General features: G+C 46.5%; 1 protein-coding gene across 6 annotated transcripts in view; it reads left to right on the top strand.

The window, feature by feature from the left end:
• Nucleotides 1-14,567, top strand: part of KLHL22 (kelch like family member 22) — a 29,249-nt gene extending 14,682 nt beyond the window's left edge. For all 6 annotated transcript variants that reach the window (XM_058158272.1, XM_058158270.1, XM_058158274.1 and 3 more), the window contains 2 exons: nt 11,267-11,500; nt 13,709-14,567. In XM_058158272.1, the coding sequence (XP_058014255.1) occupies nt 11,267-11,500; nt 13,709-14,086 (612 nt within the window). In that variant the 3' untranslated portion in view covers nt 14,087-14,567. The remainder of the gene's footprint in view (nt 1-11,266; nt 11,501-13,708) is intronic.
• The last annotated feature ends 223 nt before the right edge of the window (nt 14,568-14,790 follow it).

Raw genomic sequence — 14,790 nt, 5'->3', positions numbered from 1 at the left:
TATCACTACAGAAATAAAATGGACACCGTGTCAATTGAGATTGTAATTTAAAAGAAGACACTTAAAGGCAGAGGAAAAATGAAATAAATTGTTTCTCCAAGTTTAAGATACCTATAATGTGATTTTATAATGCATTCAAGAAAAGTTTTTGGAAAATTGACCTTCACAATCTAAAACATCTAAGAATAAGAAGAAAACTAATTGTCACCTAAAATGTCTACTTGTTACTTGCGGTTTGCAATTGTATCAAAGAGAGGAAGAGGAAGAATGTAAGAGTTGAATAGCTTTCGTTTTATGACTATTCCCACAAAGATGGATGTTGGTGTAATTACACAACAGCTTTAAGAAAGGATCCTGGATGGCTGCCTTTGGATTATAGAATTAAGAGAAAATTTTGTTATCTAAGCAAGAATACAAGTGATAAATATGGAACAAAAGAAAACATTTAAAACAAGAAGAAACTTAATTGTGATTTAAAATGTCTAACTTGTTATTTGTGATTTGTAATTGTATTAAAGAATGATTTCTAGAGGCAGAGGAAGAATGTAAGAATGGGATAGTGGACTATTCCGATGAAGATGGTTATGTTGGTGTGATCGCATGACATTTTCAAGAAAGGATCTTAAATGGCTGTTCTCAGATTTATATTAAAGAATTAAGTAGAGAATTTTAACATTTATGTAAGAATACAAGTGACAATTATAGAATAATTATTAATGATGTTTTGGGGAATGGAGGGAAAGATTGCAGAATAAATTAGGGTAAGAGGGAAATGAGTGTTATTATGTAAAGGAAAAAGGTTATTTCTTTTGCTTTTAAGAATATGTAAAGTAACAAAAATGATTAGTGATAAAAACATCCAAGGGAACAGTTGAATAAAATGAAGGAATTATTGGGGGAAATAAGCAGCAATTACCCTTTTTAATTTTAAGTTTTTTTGTTTTTCTTATTGAGAATTGATTAGATGGAATTTTTTTAAAATATATGTTATTTAGAGGCAGAGGAAGATGATAAGAGGGTATAGTCTTTGTGAGTTCAGGACTATTCCTAAGTAAGATGGAAATTGTATATGTGATCGCTGGGCAGCTTTAAGAGGAGTTGTTAGGTGGTCTGACCTCTGATTAAGTAATACAGAAATATGTTTAGATTTGTGAAATTCAAGAAGTTAACAGAAGATTTATTAATGATGTTTTGGGGGATTAAATATGGGGAATAGACTTCATTTAAATATTTTTCAGATTGGGATGGAATAGAATTTTTTTTATTAGATATGTGCAAATAACAATTAATTTTAAAAAGGAGAAGAAAATATATTGTATTAGACCATAATGGGGGGTAAAATTTAAAATATGTTTAAGGATTTACCTGACTGATAATCTGTTCACAATGATTTTTTTATTATTATTATGTTTATAAAAAATAAAAAAACTTTTTCAAAAAAAAAAGAATTGACTATTTGTTCTCAGAGATTATTTGGCTAGATTAGCCTCTTGTGTAAACAATAAAAGAAGCCATATATGCACACTGAAATCAAAGCCCTTCATATACCGAATTTTTCAGAGTATAAGACGCACCTTTCCCCCCCAAAAAAGAGGGTGAAAATCTGGGTGCGTCTTATACACTGAATGTAGCCTCACCCACCCACTGGCTCCCACCCTTCAGAGGTTGTTGGCTTCGGCGCGTCGCATTTTCCGGCGGTTCCAGGCGGCGGAGATCCTCACTTCCACTCAGATTTTGATAACAAGTAGCACAGATCTTTTTATCCATTTAAAATAAACCCTATCACTCTATGCGCATTTAACTGGAGGGTGGGGTGGGGGATTATTTTCATGGGGGCAGAAGAGGGACTTGGCACCGAAGACTCCACTCTCGAGACGCCCCCATCTTCCTACCTGTAGGCGTAGGCGTTGAAAGCCTGGCTTTCTTGCAGCAAGGCCCAATAGAGATGCAGCACTTCAGTCCTCCTGGATGCTGCCATCTCGTAAACACGGTGCTGGGCTTCTCAGCAAGCCAAATCGGAGCCTGATTCTGCAAGCGGCCTGGGAAGCACGGAGGTTGGGACTCGTTTGGTGAAGTGGGCGCTTCTGCGCGGAGAGGCGTAAGGCAAGGTGGCTCTGCTCCTGGCCCGGGAGACGGATCTGGCCAGGAGGAAAGAGAAAGTGAGTCTGCAGAAAAGGAGGAGGAGGGTGCGTGGCTCTGCGAATTGCATCAGGGAATTGGGGAGGAAAACGCGATGCATGGAGACGATGCTCTTTTTCCGCCTCGAGGAAATCAGACTCCGACTGAGGCAGTAAAGGCGCAGGGGGCTTGCTGGGAAGCCTGGCACTGTGTTTACGAGATGGCAGCGTCCAGGAGGACTAAAATGCTGCATCTCTATTGGGCCTTGCTGCGCGAAAGCCAGGCTTTGAACACCTATGTCTATAGGTAGGAAGACGGGGGTATCTCGAGAGTGGAGCCTTCGATGCCAAGTCCCTCTTCTGCCCCCATGGAAATCATCCTCCACCCCACTCCCTCCAGTTAAATGCACCGAGAATGATAGGGTTTGTTTTAAACGGCTAAAAAGATCTGTGCTACTCGTTATCAAAATCCGAGTGGAAGTGAGGACGCTGCGGATCCTGATGCTGGTAGGCAGAGGCAGAATTCTTTTTTTCTTGTTTTCCTACCCAAAAATTAAGGTGCATCTTATAGTAGGAAAAATATGGTAGGTCTGTGCTCCAGGATTAAAGTGAGGTTTTTCTTCCATTTTTCCAGGTCAGTGTCACCTCATCCATAGTGATAGTTTAAGAAACATTTGCCTGATATGTTACTTATATGAGTACTTTTTTCTAAGTTTTTCACAGGATTTCACCAGGATTTCGTGGAAGGAAGTTGTGCTTTTAATGTCTCCTTTTATAAAAACTCCCATTCATCTTGACCTCCTTTTCTCACTGTCTTTTCCTGCTCTATCAAAACTTGCTTTCTAAAACTCTCTGTTCAGTTTACGTTTTCCTTCAGTTTAACAGCTCCAGCTTTCTATGCTCAGTCTTTCCAGGGCTGCTGCTACTTCCACCTTTCAGTGAGGTCTCTCCTACTAGGAGAGATCTCTCTCCAAGGGCAGCTGGGGCTCTTGGCCTTTCCTCCCCCCTTGGAAAGAAAAAAGCAGAAATTCTATGGAAGGCCCACACTTGGTTGTGGGCTTCCCCATCCTTACCGTTTCGTGCCATCATGGGATTTTCGCTCCAGAGTCAGCAGCTGATCTTCTGCTTAGAACCTCATGCTTCCATCCAGAAGGGGACTCTTCCATCACAATCCATTGTGCTTCAGGAAAAGGTAGTTGTCGTTGCCATGCCTGATTTTATAGTACACAAGTTGACTGCATCAAACTTTTTTCTCAAGTCAAAGTTCCAAACATCCTCTTTCTTTTTTACCATCCCACCCTCTCTTTCCAAACTCTGGGATATGTTTCAAATGTAACCACAGTGCTCCGAACATGCCACAGATTTGTTGATTGTGTTATATTTACTTCTTTTCCTAATAATCGCTATTATGGAATTTGCCTTTTTTCAATTTTTTTTTTCTTTATTTTTATCTATTTATTGAACCTGTATGTCGCCCATATTGCAGAGGCTTACAATCAGCTTAACAGACATTCAATTAAAATGTATACTATAAAACCATGATGGTGAACCTATGGCACGTGAGCCGTCGCCCAGCTCAGCTCCACTGTGCATGCTCGAGTGCTTCCCACAGGCCAGCTGATTTTCAGGTTTCTGCTCCGCAAACGGGAGACATGCTCGCATGCGCGCGGTGGGGGCTACCTTTCTCCTCACTTTATGCTGCCCGTGCCTTCCCAGATCTCTGGAGATTCCCCTCCCAGCCCTGTTTTGGGAGGTGAAGCTTTCCCCCCCTTCCAGCTGTTTTGGGAGGCAAGGCTTCACCCCCCCCAGCACTGTTTTGGGATATGAGGCCAAAAGGGGGGGTTGTACGTGCATGCGCAGGGTGGGGAAGGGGAGCAGGGTGGGTTGCGTGCATGCGCGGGGTGGGGAAGGGGAGCAGGGTGGGTTGCGTGCATGCGCAGGGTGGGGAAGGGGAGCGGGGTGGGTTGCGTGCATGCGCGGGGTGGGGAAGGGGAGCGGGGTGGGTTGCGTGCATGCACAGGGTGGGGAAGGGGAGTGGGGTGGGTTGCGTGCATGCACGGGGTGGGGAAGGGAAGCGGGGTGGGTTGTGTGCGCATGCGCGGGGTTGGGGAGGGGACCGCAGGGGGGGTTGCATGCGTATGCGCAGGGGTTGTGCATGCATGATCAGGGGGCAGGGCATGTGGGTGGGGCATTGCATTATGGGTGTGGGCATGCACACATGCGCACATGCTTTTGGCACCCGAGGAAAAAAAGGTTAGCCATCACTGCTATAAAACATTAAAACAATAAATAAGGATCTTCAGAGCCATGGAGGCGCAGTGGTTAGAGTGCAGTACTACAGGCTACTTCTGCTGCCTGCCGGCTGCCTGCAGTTTGGCAGTTCGAATCTCACCAGGCTGAAGGTTGACTCAGCCTTCCATTCTTCCTAGGTCAGTAAAATGAGGACCCAGATTGTTGGGCGCAATAGGCTGATTGTAAACTGCTGAGAGAGGGCGGTAAAGCACTATAGCAATCAGTGCTGTTGCTATCTAAAATTTAAAAATTAAATGAAAACTAACCAGGATGGAGAGGGAAGGACAACATGTGCATAGGGAGTTGGATTGTTCTCTACTCCATTAGCCACCTCCAAAAGTGCTACATGCCCGCTGGGGCTCCAGACTAGCTGGCACAGCTATGTCTCCACAGCCTTTTGGAAGGCCAAAAGGTTGAATGCGGATCTCACCTCAGAGGGCATGATGTTCCAGAATCAGCTCTTCTATACTCCACCAGTGAAATTCCTTGGCTGATGGAATCTGCAGCATGCCCTCTGCTGGCACAGGTGAGGCAGGCTAGTCCCATCAGGCTGAGCTAGTTTTTCCAGTAGCCTGGACCCTTGCCATGAAAGGCTTTAAAGGTGATAACTAATACTTTGAATTGGACCTGGAAGCAAACTGGCACCCAGTTTGCTCGCAGACAAGAGGTATAACATGGGCCACTCTAGAGGCACCAAGGCCCCAGCCAGCCTGCGCAGCTGCGTTCTGCTCCATCCGAAGCTTTCAGGTACTCTTCAAGAACAGCCCCATGTAGAGGATGTTGCAGTAGTCCAAGCGTGAGAGAGCCAGGCTGGAATGATTGAGCACAGGGACTCCTTATCCAGGAAAGGGCACAACTAGCGCACAACATGAAATTTTGCAAAGGCTCTCCTTGCCACGATTACCACCTGCTCATTGAGCAGGAGTCACAAGTCCAGGAGAACCCAAAGATTGCACACTGCGTCTGTCTGGGGTAGTGCAACCCCATCCAGAATTAAAGATGTTAAAGTCCTGGAGCCCTGGAAGGACCACATGCCAAAAGCCACTTGGTCTTACCAGGGTTCAGCCGAAATCTGTTGTCCCCCTCATCCAGACCCTCATGGCCTCCAGGCATTGTGAGAGGGCAACAATCATTTGGATCATCCAGGATAGTAATATCACTATTGAGTCTTATCAAGATACCAATGGTACCTCATCCCATGGTGGACAGTCTTGCCCCAAGGCTTCATGTAGATGTTAAAAAGGAGCAGAGAGTACAAAGGCCTCCAAGCAGCGGTACGCTGGACCTCCCACTCCCTAGCAACACCAACTGGTACCAGCCTTGGACACAAACCAATGCAAGACTCCTCTGCCCAGCCCCAATATCTGCAGCACCCCAAAGGATACTATGCTTAATAGTATTGATAGCTGCTGAGAGGTCAATGAGAGCAAGGATGGAGGCACTAGCCTCATCCCCAACCCTAAGCCGTGGGGCCATCGGAATCAGATGAGTCTGTTGATCACGTACCTGGCTCCTTGCTGCGTGACTACAGCCCTACCTGAGCTACTAGAGGTGCTGGCTGGGGTGGCGGTTGAGACACCCAGACTTTTGGTCTTGGGGGATTTCAACTTGCCATCGGCCGGCTTGTCATCAATGGTGGTTCAGGAGTTCCAGGCCTCCATGACGGCCTTGGACCTGATTCAAGTAACTGATGGCCCTACACACATTGGGGGAGGCGCACTAGACTTGATTTTTATCTCAGGTCAGTGGGTTAATGATCTGGAATTAGGAGATATAGTGACGGAACCGGTGTCATGGTCAGATCATTTTCTCCTTCGCCTAGACTTTCGGACCGCCGCCCACCACCGCAGGGAGACGGAGCCAATGCGTTGGTTCCGTCCCAGGCGCCTGATGGACCCGGAGAGGTTCCGGACGGAGCTTGGGCCGTTTCCTGAGGATCTGGCCCACGGCACGACTGAAGAACTAGTTGCGGCCTGGGAACGGGCCGCGGCTGGGGCTTTGGACCGTGTCGTGCCTTTGCGGCCTCTGACCCGGCGTAGATCTCAATTGGCTCCCTGGTTTTCCGAGGAGCTGAGAGAGATGAAACGCCGGAGAAGACGCCTAGAGAGCACTTGGAGGTCTAGCCGTTCCGAGGCTGATCGGACACTAGTGAGGTCTTTTACTAAGACCTACTTAGTGGCAATGAGGGAGGCGAAACGTTCTTACGTTTCCACCCTCATTGCATCGGCAGATAACCACCCGGCCGCCTTGTTTCGGGTGACCCGTTCCCTCCTTCATCAGGAGGTTCGGGATGACCCTTTGCAAGGACGTGCTGAGGAGTTTAACGGTTATCTATATGATAAAATCGTTCAGCTTCGTGATGGCTTGGATCATGATTGCGAGGATTCAGCCGAGGTGGCAGAGACTCGTCTTGTTGAGGTTATTTGGGATGAGTTTGATTCTGTGGCTCCCGAGGACGTGGACAGTTTGCTGGGGAGGTTACATGCAACTACATGTTTACTGGATCCGTGCCTTTCCTGGTTAGTGCTAGCTGCTCAGGAAGTGACACGAGGCTGGCTCCAGGGGATTATAACTGCTTCTTTGTTGGAAGGGGTTTTCCCCGCCGCCTTGAAAGAGGCGGTGGTGAGACCCCTCCTTAAGAAGCCTTCCCTGGACCCAGCTATTTTGGGGAATTACCGGCCAGTCTCCAACCTTCGCTTTGTGGCGAAGGTTGTAGAGAGTGTGGTTGCATGGCAGCTCCCTCGGCACCTGGATGAAGCTGTCTATCTAGACCCGTTCCAGTCCGGCTTCCGACCCGGTTATAGCACGGAGACGGCTTTGGTCGCGTTGGTGGATGACCTCTGGAGGGCCAGGGATAGGGGTTGCTCCTCTGCCTTGGTCCTATTAGATCTCTCAGCGGCTTTTGATACCATCGACCATGGTATCCTGCTGCGCCGGTTGGAGGGATTGGGAGTGGGAGGCACCGTTTATCGGTGGTTCTCCTCCTATCTCTCTGACCGGTCGCAGACGGTGTTGACAGGGGGGCAGAGGTCGTCCGCGAGGCGCCTCACTTGTGGGGTGCCTCAGGGGTCGATTCTCTCGCCTACCCTGTTCAACATCTATATGAAGCCGCTGGGCGAGGTCATCAGTGGTTTCGGGGTGAGTTATCATCTGTACGCTGATGATACTCAGCTGTACTTTTCCACCCCGGACCACCCCAATGAAGCTATCGAAGTGCTGTCCCGGTGCCTGGAAGCCGTACGGGTCTGGATGGGGAGAAACAGACTCAAGCTCAATCCCTCCAAGACGGAGTGGCTGTGGATGCCGGCACCCCGGTACAGTCAGCTGCACCCGCAGCTGACTGTTGGGGGCGAGTTAGTGGCCCCAAAGGAGGTGGTTCGCAACTTGGGCGTCCTCTTGGATGGACGGCTGTCCTTTGATGAACATCTGGCGGCCGTCTCCAGGAGGGCCTTTTACCAAGTTTGCTTGGTCCGCCAGTTGCGTCCCTTCCTTGACCGGGATGCCTTATGCACAGTCACTCACGCTCTGGTTATGTCTCGGTTGGATTATTGCAATGCTCTCTACATGGGGCTGCCCTTGAGGTGCACCCGGAGGCTACAGTTAGTCCAGAATGCGGCTGTGCGAGTAGTAACGGGAGCCGCTCGTGGCTCTCATGTAACATCACTGCTGCGCAGTCTGCAGGGGCTTGCTGTGGTCTTCGGTGTGCTTCAAGATTTTGGTTACCACCTTTAAAGTGCTCCATGGCTTAGGACCCGGGTACTTACGAGACCGCCTGCTGTTACCTTATGCCTCCCACCAACCGGTACGCTCTCACAGAGAAGGTCTCCTCAGGGTGCCGTCCGCCAAACAATGTCGGCTGGCGGCCCCCAGGAGTAGGGCCTTCTCTGTTGGAGCAGCGACGCTCTGGAATGAACTTCCCCCTGGCCTACGCCAAGTGCCTGATCTTCGGACCTTTCGCCGTGAGCTAAAAACATACTTATTTATTCAAGCTGGACTGGCATAATGGTTTTTTAACATTTTAAATTGGGTTTTATTGTTGTGGGGTTTTAAATTTTTTAAATTTTAAATTTAAATTTTTATACATTGGCCTTTTTGTAATATGCTTTATTTTAAATTTTGATTTTAATTGTATATATATTGTGTCTTATTTAGGCTGTACACCGCCCTGAGTCCTTCGGGAGAAGGGCGGTATAAAAATTTGATAAATAAATGATAAATAAATAAATAAATAACTCTAACCCATCCCAGTTACTGATTACTTAGCACCATTCATTCATTCATCTGTTGGGGGCGAATCATTGGCCCCGATGGAAAGGGTGCGCAACTTGGGCGTCCTCCTGGATGGACGGTTGTCGTTTGAAGATCACTTGACGACCGTCTCCAGGAGAGCTTTTTATCAGGTTCGCCTGATCCACCAGTTGCGCCCCTTCCTTGACCGGGATGCCCTATGCACGGTCACTCATGCTCTTGTTACCTCTCGCTTGGATTATTGCAATGCTCTCTACATGGGGCTCCCCTTGAAGAGCACCCGGAGGCTCCAGTTAGTTCAGAATGCAGCTGTGCGGGTGATAGAGGGAGCCGCACGTGGCTCCCATGTAACAACACTCCAGCGCAGGCTGCACTGGCTACCTGTGGTCTCTCAGGTGCACTTTAAGGTTTTGGTTACTACCTTTAAAGCGCTCCATGGCTTAGGGCCAGGGTACTTACGGGACCGCCTGCTGCTACCGAATGCCTCGATCCGTACGCTCACACAGAGGGACTTCTCAGGGTGCCGTCCGCCAAGCAGTGTCGGCTGGCGGCCCCCAGGGGAAGGGCCTTCTCTGTGGGGGCTCCCACCCTCTGGAACGAACTTCCCCCTGGACTTCGTCAACTGCCTGACCTTCGGACCTTTCGCCGCGAGCTGAAGACGAATCTGTTTATTCGCGCAGGACTGGCCTAGGAATTTTAAATTTTTAAATAGTTTTAATTTTAGGACTTAATATTTGATACAAATTTTATGGGGTTTTTAAGGTATAAATGTTTTAATTTGGCCATACATATAATAAGTTTTTTAATTATTGTTTTATCTGTACATTGTCATTGTTTTATTGTGGCTGTGAACCGCCCTGAGTCCTTCGGGAGAAGGGCGGTATAAAAATCTATTTAATCATCATCATCATCATCATCATCATCTTCATTCACTCATGGATTTGTTTGTGTGTGCGCTGCTATCCTTCAAAAAGACTCCCAGCAATCTACAACACGGGTGTCAAACTTGTGGTATCACGTTTATTTATTTATTTATTTATTGTTTCAATTTCTATACCGCCCTTCTCCCAAAGGACTCAGGGCAGTTTACAGCCAAAGTAAAGACAGTTAGTACAATTTTTAAGACCAGACGTTGCCATCACATGACGTATCGTGTTTTTCCCCTTTGTGGAGCTGGAGTGGGTGTGGTCTGCTTGTGACGCATCCAGCTTACGGGCTGCCAGTTTGACACCCTGACCTACAACATCAAAATCAAAGTACTCACAAAGCAAACATTTATAATAAAGTTGCCCTCATTCGTGATTTGGTCCCCCAGCCTTGTTGATTTCAGGATAGCTCAGATTTTCATGGTCTCCACGGCAACCATGGATCTATCACAAGTCGTCAGTAGCCTACCACCTGTCAAAAGCCACACAGTAAATCTGGTGTATATTTGAGGGAGTTGCAACATGATCAGTTAATGGGAGATATGAACACCAGTCATGCCACGAGAGATCAGTCTCTGATTGCTTTTGAACTCACTGGTATCCCTCTCCCCCCTGTAGGGAGTTAAGGCTATTTGATCAACCCACTCCACATGAATAACGGACCCCATGGATTTCCAGAGGAAGCTTGGTGGGTGGCTTGGCTGAGGCCTTAGGCACCGCCTGGAACGGGTAAATGGTTGGAGCCTTGGGGCATATGACCCCTTCGCTTTGAGGAATATTCCAAGTATCTTGGAGTTGGATTCTAACTGGGCAAGTCTGGTTGAGGTTCCTGGGGCTCAGTTTTGTGGCACAATCTGGGATGAGCCAGTGACTCTTGAAGAAATAGTTTATGAACTATTAAAGCGGGACTGGCATAATTTAGTGATGTATTTTAATTGGGGTTTTAATATTTTTTAACTTTTTAATTTAAATTTTAATAATCGGCCTTTAAAATTTGCTCTTTTTAATTGTTGTTTTAAACTGTATATATCTTTGTTTTTACTTTGGCTGTACACCGCCCTGAGTCCTTCGGGAGAAGGGCGGTATAAAAATTTAATAAAATAAATAAATAAAATAAATAAATAAACTACCAATTTGGTCACATGCTTGTTAGATTTTGGTCTCTCCTGGGTTGTAAACATGCCCCAGATTGTGGGACCTGAGGCTGTGGTGTTGCCCTCTTTGAAGATTGTTGAAAAGGTGGTCAGACTTCACCTGCAGAGAACCCTGGCAGTAGGTGAGCTGTATCTTACTTCAGTGCATAGAATGGCTAGACTACTGTAGGATATAAATTGGGGTGCAGAAGGGGGTAAGCTATGCAGATGCAGGTTTCAGATGTTATCAATTGACAATCGTGATGTGCTAAAAACCCAGTGTATTGATTGGGACCTTCTGAGCTTATGCCTTTTAATAAAACATGTTAATCAGAAAAGGCACTACCAGACTCGTGATTTTTTTGCCACCAAGGCTAACATGGCTACCTTCCTCCTGTGTTTTCCAAGGGTAGCTAAAGGTCCATTGAGGGCATTTCTGCTGAAAATCATGAAAATTAAGGAACTTTGCAAGGGGCATGGGGGGGGGGGAGAAAACCAAGAGTGGAGTCTCCCTCTCTGCTACTTCTTGCTTTCTGTCCCATTGATACAGGTCTATGCCCATGCAGGAGCAGAACTGGAAGGCAAAATCTACATCACTTGTGGGAGGCGAGGAGAAGAGTACCTAAAAGAACTGCAGTGCTACGATCCGACCACCAATCGCTGGGACACCTTAAGCGACAGTCCCATCAGGAGAGCCTGGCACGGGATGGCTGCGCTGTTGGGAAGGCTCTATGTGATTGGAGGCAGTAACAATGACTCAGGCTATAGAAGAGATGTTCACGAGGTGAGGCAGCCTTTCGCTTAGCTAATGGCATTTTTATTGCACGCTGCGATATTTAGAAGACTTGTGTAGCTTAATGACCAAATAGAAACATCAAGCACCCCCAAAATACAAAATACTTGCATACATTACTTGGAACTACTGTGTTTCCCCGAAAATAAGACCCTGTATTATATTTTTTGAACCCTGAAATAAGCGCTTGGCCTTACTGCCATGCACTTAAAAGCCCAATTGGGCTTATTATCAGGGGATGACTTATTTTGGGGAAAACAGGGTATTTACCAAATATAATGCCAATAAATTATTGAGTCCCCATGGCACCCAGTCATTCGTTAAATGCCCTTGAAGAAATTCTGGAAGATCACCCTCGTTCCCGCAGGGAACCTTCTTAAGTAAAGATGCCATGCTTGAAGAACACACGTTCTGCTTCAGGTATAAAAGACACAAGACTGGAGCTAGCAGAGAACTCCTCCTTGCTAGGTTCAGCTTCAAACCTGTTTTTTCCCATCCAGACTTGAGCAAAATCCCAGGACAGGACAGCACCTACAACTAAAGGGGTGGGGGTGGGGGGGAGTGAGCTCCATGGATTTTCCTTCCTTGCCAAATTTGCAATTAAAATAGGAATGGAGACATTGTAGGCCCATGACCCCAGATCCCAATCCTAGTAGGCAATTGGAGATGAAGAAACAATTAAGGAGAAACTTAATAGTGAGAGTGAGAACAATTAGCCAGTGGAACAGCTGGCCTTTAGAAGTTGTGGGTGCTTCATCACTGAATGTTTTTAAGAAGAGACTGGACAGCCACTTGTCTGAAATGGTCTAGGGCCTCCCCTGCTTGGGCAGGGGGCTGGACTAGAAGACCTCCAAGGTCCCTCCCAACTCTATTCTGATAGATGGTTAATGGTATCAAAAGCAGCTGAGAGATCAGGTAGGCACAAGGGAAGTGCATTTGTCCCTAGGTGCTCTTCAGGAGTCCTCCAGATCCATCAGGTGCCTGGGGTGGACCCGCCTAATAGGTTCCAGAGTACAAGGATCCTGCTTGGCAGTTAATGGCAGTTGGAGCACAAAATAGCAATGCTTGCCACATTGGTATCTCCCTATTTCTATTAATCTGTGTTTCAACACTTACATTTAGCATTTACAGGAAGGACAAGAACACCAAAAGAGATGCCAAGACTTTAATAAATGTTTCTAAAGGTTTATTAAAATTTGCCCATAAATACTTATCACATGAGTAGATATGACCCCAATCAGCCAGTTGAGCCCTAACGAGAAAAGTTAATGTCCAGAAGCCAGGCTTGGGAGGAAGCTTGGAAAAAGCTTACCTTTACCCCCACTCCTCACTTTTTGGAATCCTTACCTCTATTCTGGGATAATTAGCAAGAGGAAATCAATGTTTGTATTCACAATCATTGGAAAGGAAGAAATTACAAGAGAATAAGCAAGCACACAGTGGAGAACAAGGCATTGAAAAGAACGCCTTAGCCTCAGCTTAGGAGCTGAAAGAAAGCCTTTGAGAGAAACTGATTAGGGTTGTGCCAATTTCAAAGAGCGGGGCAAGTTGACTGAAGGCTGCCAAGATGAACTTGTTAACCTGTGATGAGCACTTTTTAGGGAAGCACTTAGAGCCGCTTAAAATAATTTAAGCCAGTGTTTCTCAACTTTGTTCCCTTGAAGATAGGTGGAATTCCCCAGCCAGTCTTCAAGCGGTCAAGTTTGAGAAACAGTCTCTCCCCTCTGCAAGGGAGGAAATTCTATGGAGGGAGAAAAGGATGGGGACCCCACACACACATACAAATTGGGAGTTAGGCAGTCAGACATAAGACACACACACACACACACACACACACACCTGCTCCAGAGCAAACATGATCATCCGCAGATGTCGGGTCAAACATTTGGGACAAGCCTAGTCACTGCACAGGCCAAGCATTCTGTAGCTTTCCCAAGCCCAGTGTATGGAAATTGGTTATCTGGTGCCAAAATCTCCAGTGCCAGCCCAAAGACCAGAGAGGTGCCCAATGAAAGCCATGTTTACACTTTTCTGTAGTCCACAATAGAGCAACAGTGGCTGGCTTTCAGAACTGGTTTGGCAACTTTGTGGGGTGTTTCCAGTAACCCTGACCCCAAGAGTGTTTATTCTCAAGCTCAGAGAGCTGTTCCCAAATGCTCTTCCTAAAATGACCACTCTTTTAATGTTGTTTTCTACCAGGTTGCTTGTTATACCCCAAGCAGTTCTCAATGGACAACTGTCCGTCCTCTTCATGCTGGGCACGGTGAGCCTGGCATTGCTGTCCTGGGCCACAAGATTTACGTCTTGGGAGGGAGATCTCATAACCGTGGGATCTGCATGGACTATGTCCACATCTACGATGCCGAGAGAGACTGCTGGGAAGAGGGTCCCCAGTTGGAAGATGACATTTCCGGGATGGCGGCCTGCATCCTTACTTTGCCAAGGGCGATTCTCACAGAGGGTGAAATGGGTGTGTCTGACGGACAGCGCAAGAGAGTCCAGGATTACTCGGGTGTGTCTGCTGAGGTCCTGAGAATATTAGATTGGGAGGAATTTGAGAGCATGAATGATAATTAGATATTATTTTGGAGTCTGCTTTTCTTATTTGGGCTGCCATCAGAGCTCCACCAGCCTGGAGGAAGCCTGATGCCATTTAGTAGTAATTGAGTAAAATGACAGAGCGAAAGCCATCGCAAGACGCATTTTAAGGAACAGTTCATTAAACTGATGAAGGTTCTTTGATGAGAAGGGAAACATCTTCCTTAAAGAAAAACATCGTCCAGTTGCCTTTTGCAAAAGCACTTTTGAGACAACCATGACCTGGATGATTGACGATATCTCCATAGAATAGATGTATAGCTCATTGCTTGGCCAGTGGAAAACCTGCAGAAAAAATATAGTATATGTCTTGGTCAATCAGCCAGTCTTCAAATTATTTGCTGACTAAAACAAATCTCAGAAGTTTAACAGTAAAACAGATGCATCAAGTTAACTAGGTAAAAGCTTGCCGTGCTGCTTAATTCATCACCGAATCTGCATTAAAGATTGTTTGGCATAATAGTTTGGCTTTGTTGCGCACAACCAGGACTCCATTATCTCTAAACCACTCACGATAATCACTGCATTTCATACAGATGGGAAGAAAAACACCAGCCTGTATTTTTTCCATATTTTATTTTATTTTTTTAAAAAATTGCGGCATCAGGTTTCCAGTGTACCAAAGCAGCCTTTCCTCTGGACTAGCCAGAGGAAGAAGCTGCCAGGATAAGACCAAAGATCCT

The sequence above is a fragment of the Ahaetulla prasina genome, chromosome 15 (assembly GCF_028640845.1).
Source record: "Ahaetulla prasina isolate Xishuangbanna chromosome 15, ASM2864084v1, whole genome shotgun sequence".
In the NCBI taxonomy this organism is placed as follows: domain Eukaryota; kingdom Metazoa; phylum Chordata; class Lepidosauria; order Squamata; family Colubridae; genus Ahaetulla; species Ahaetulla prasina.
Note: the sequence above shows the minus strand (reverse complement) of the source record. Positions and strands in the feature narration are given on the sequence as shown.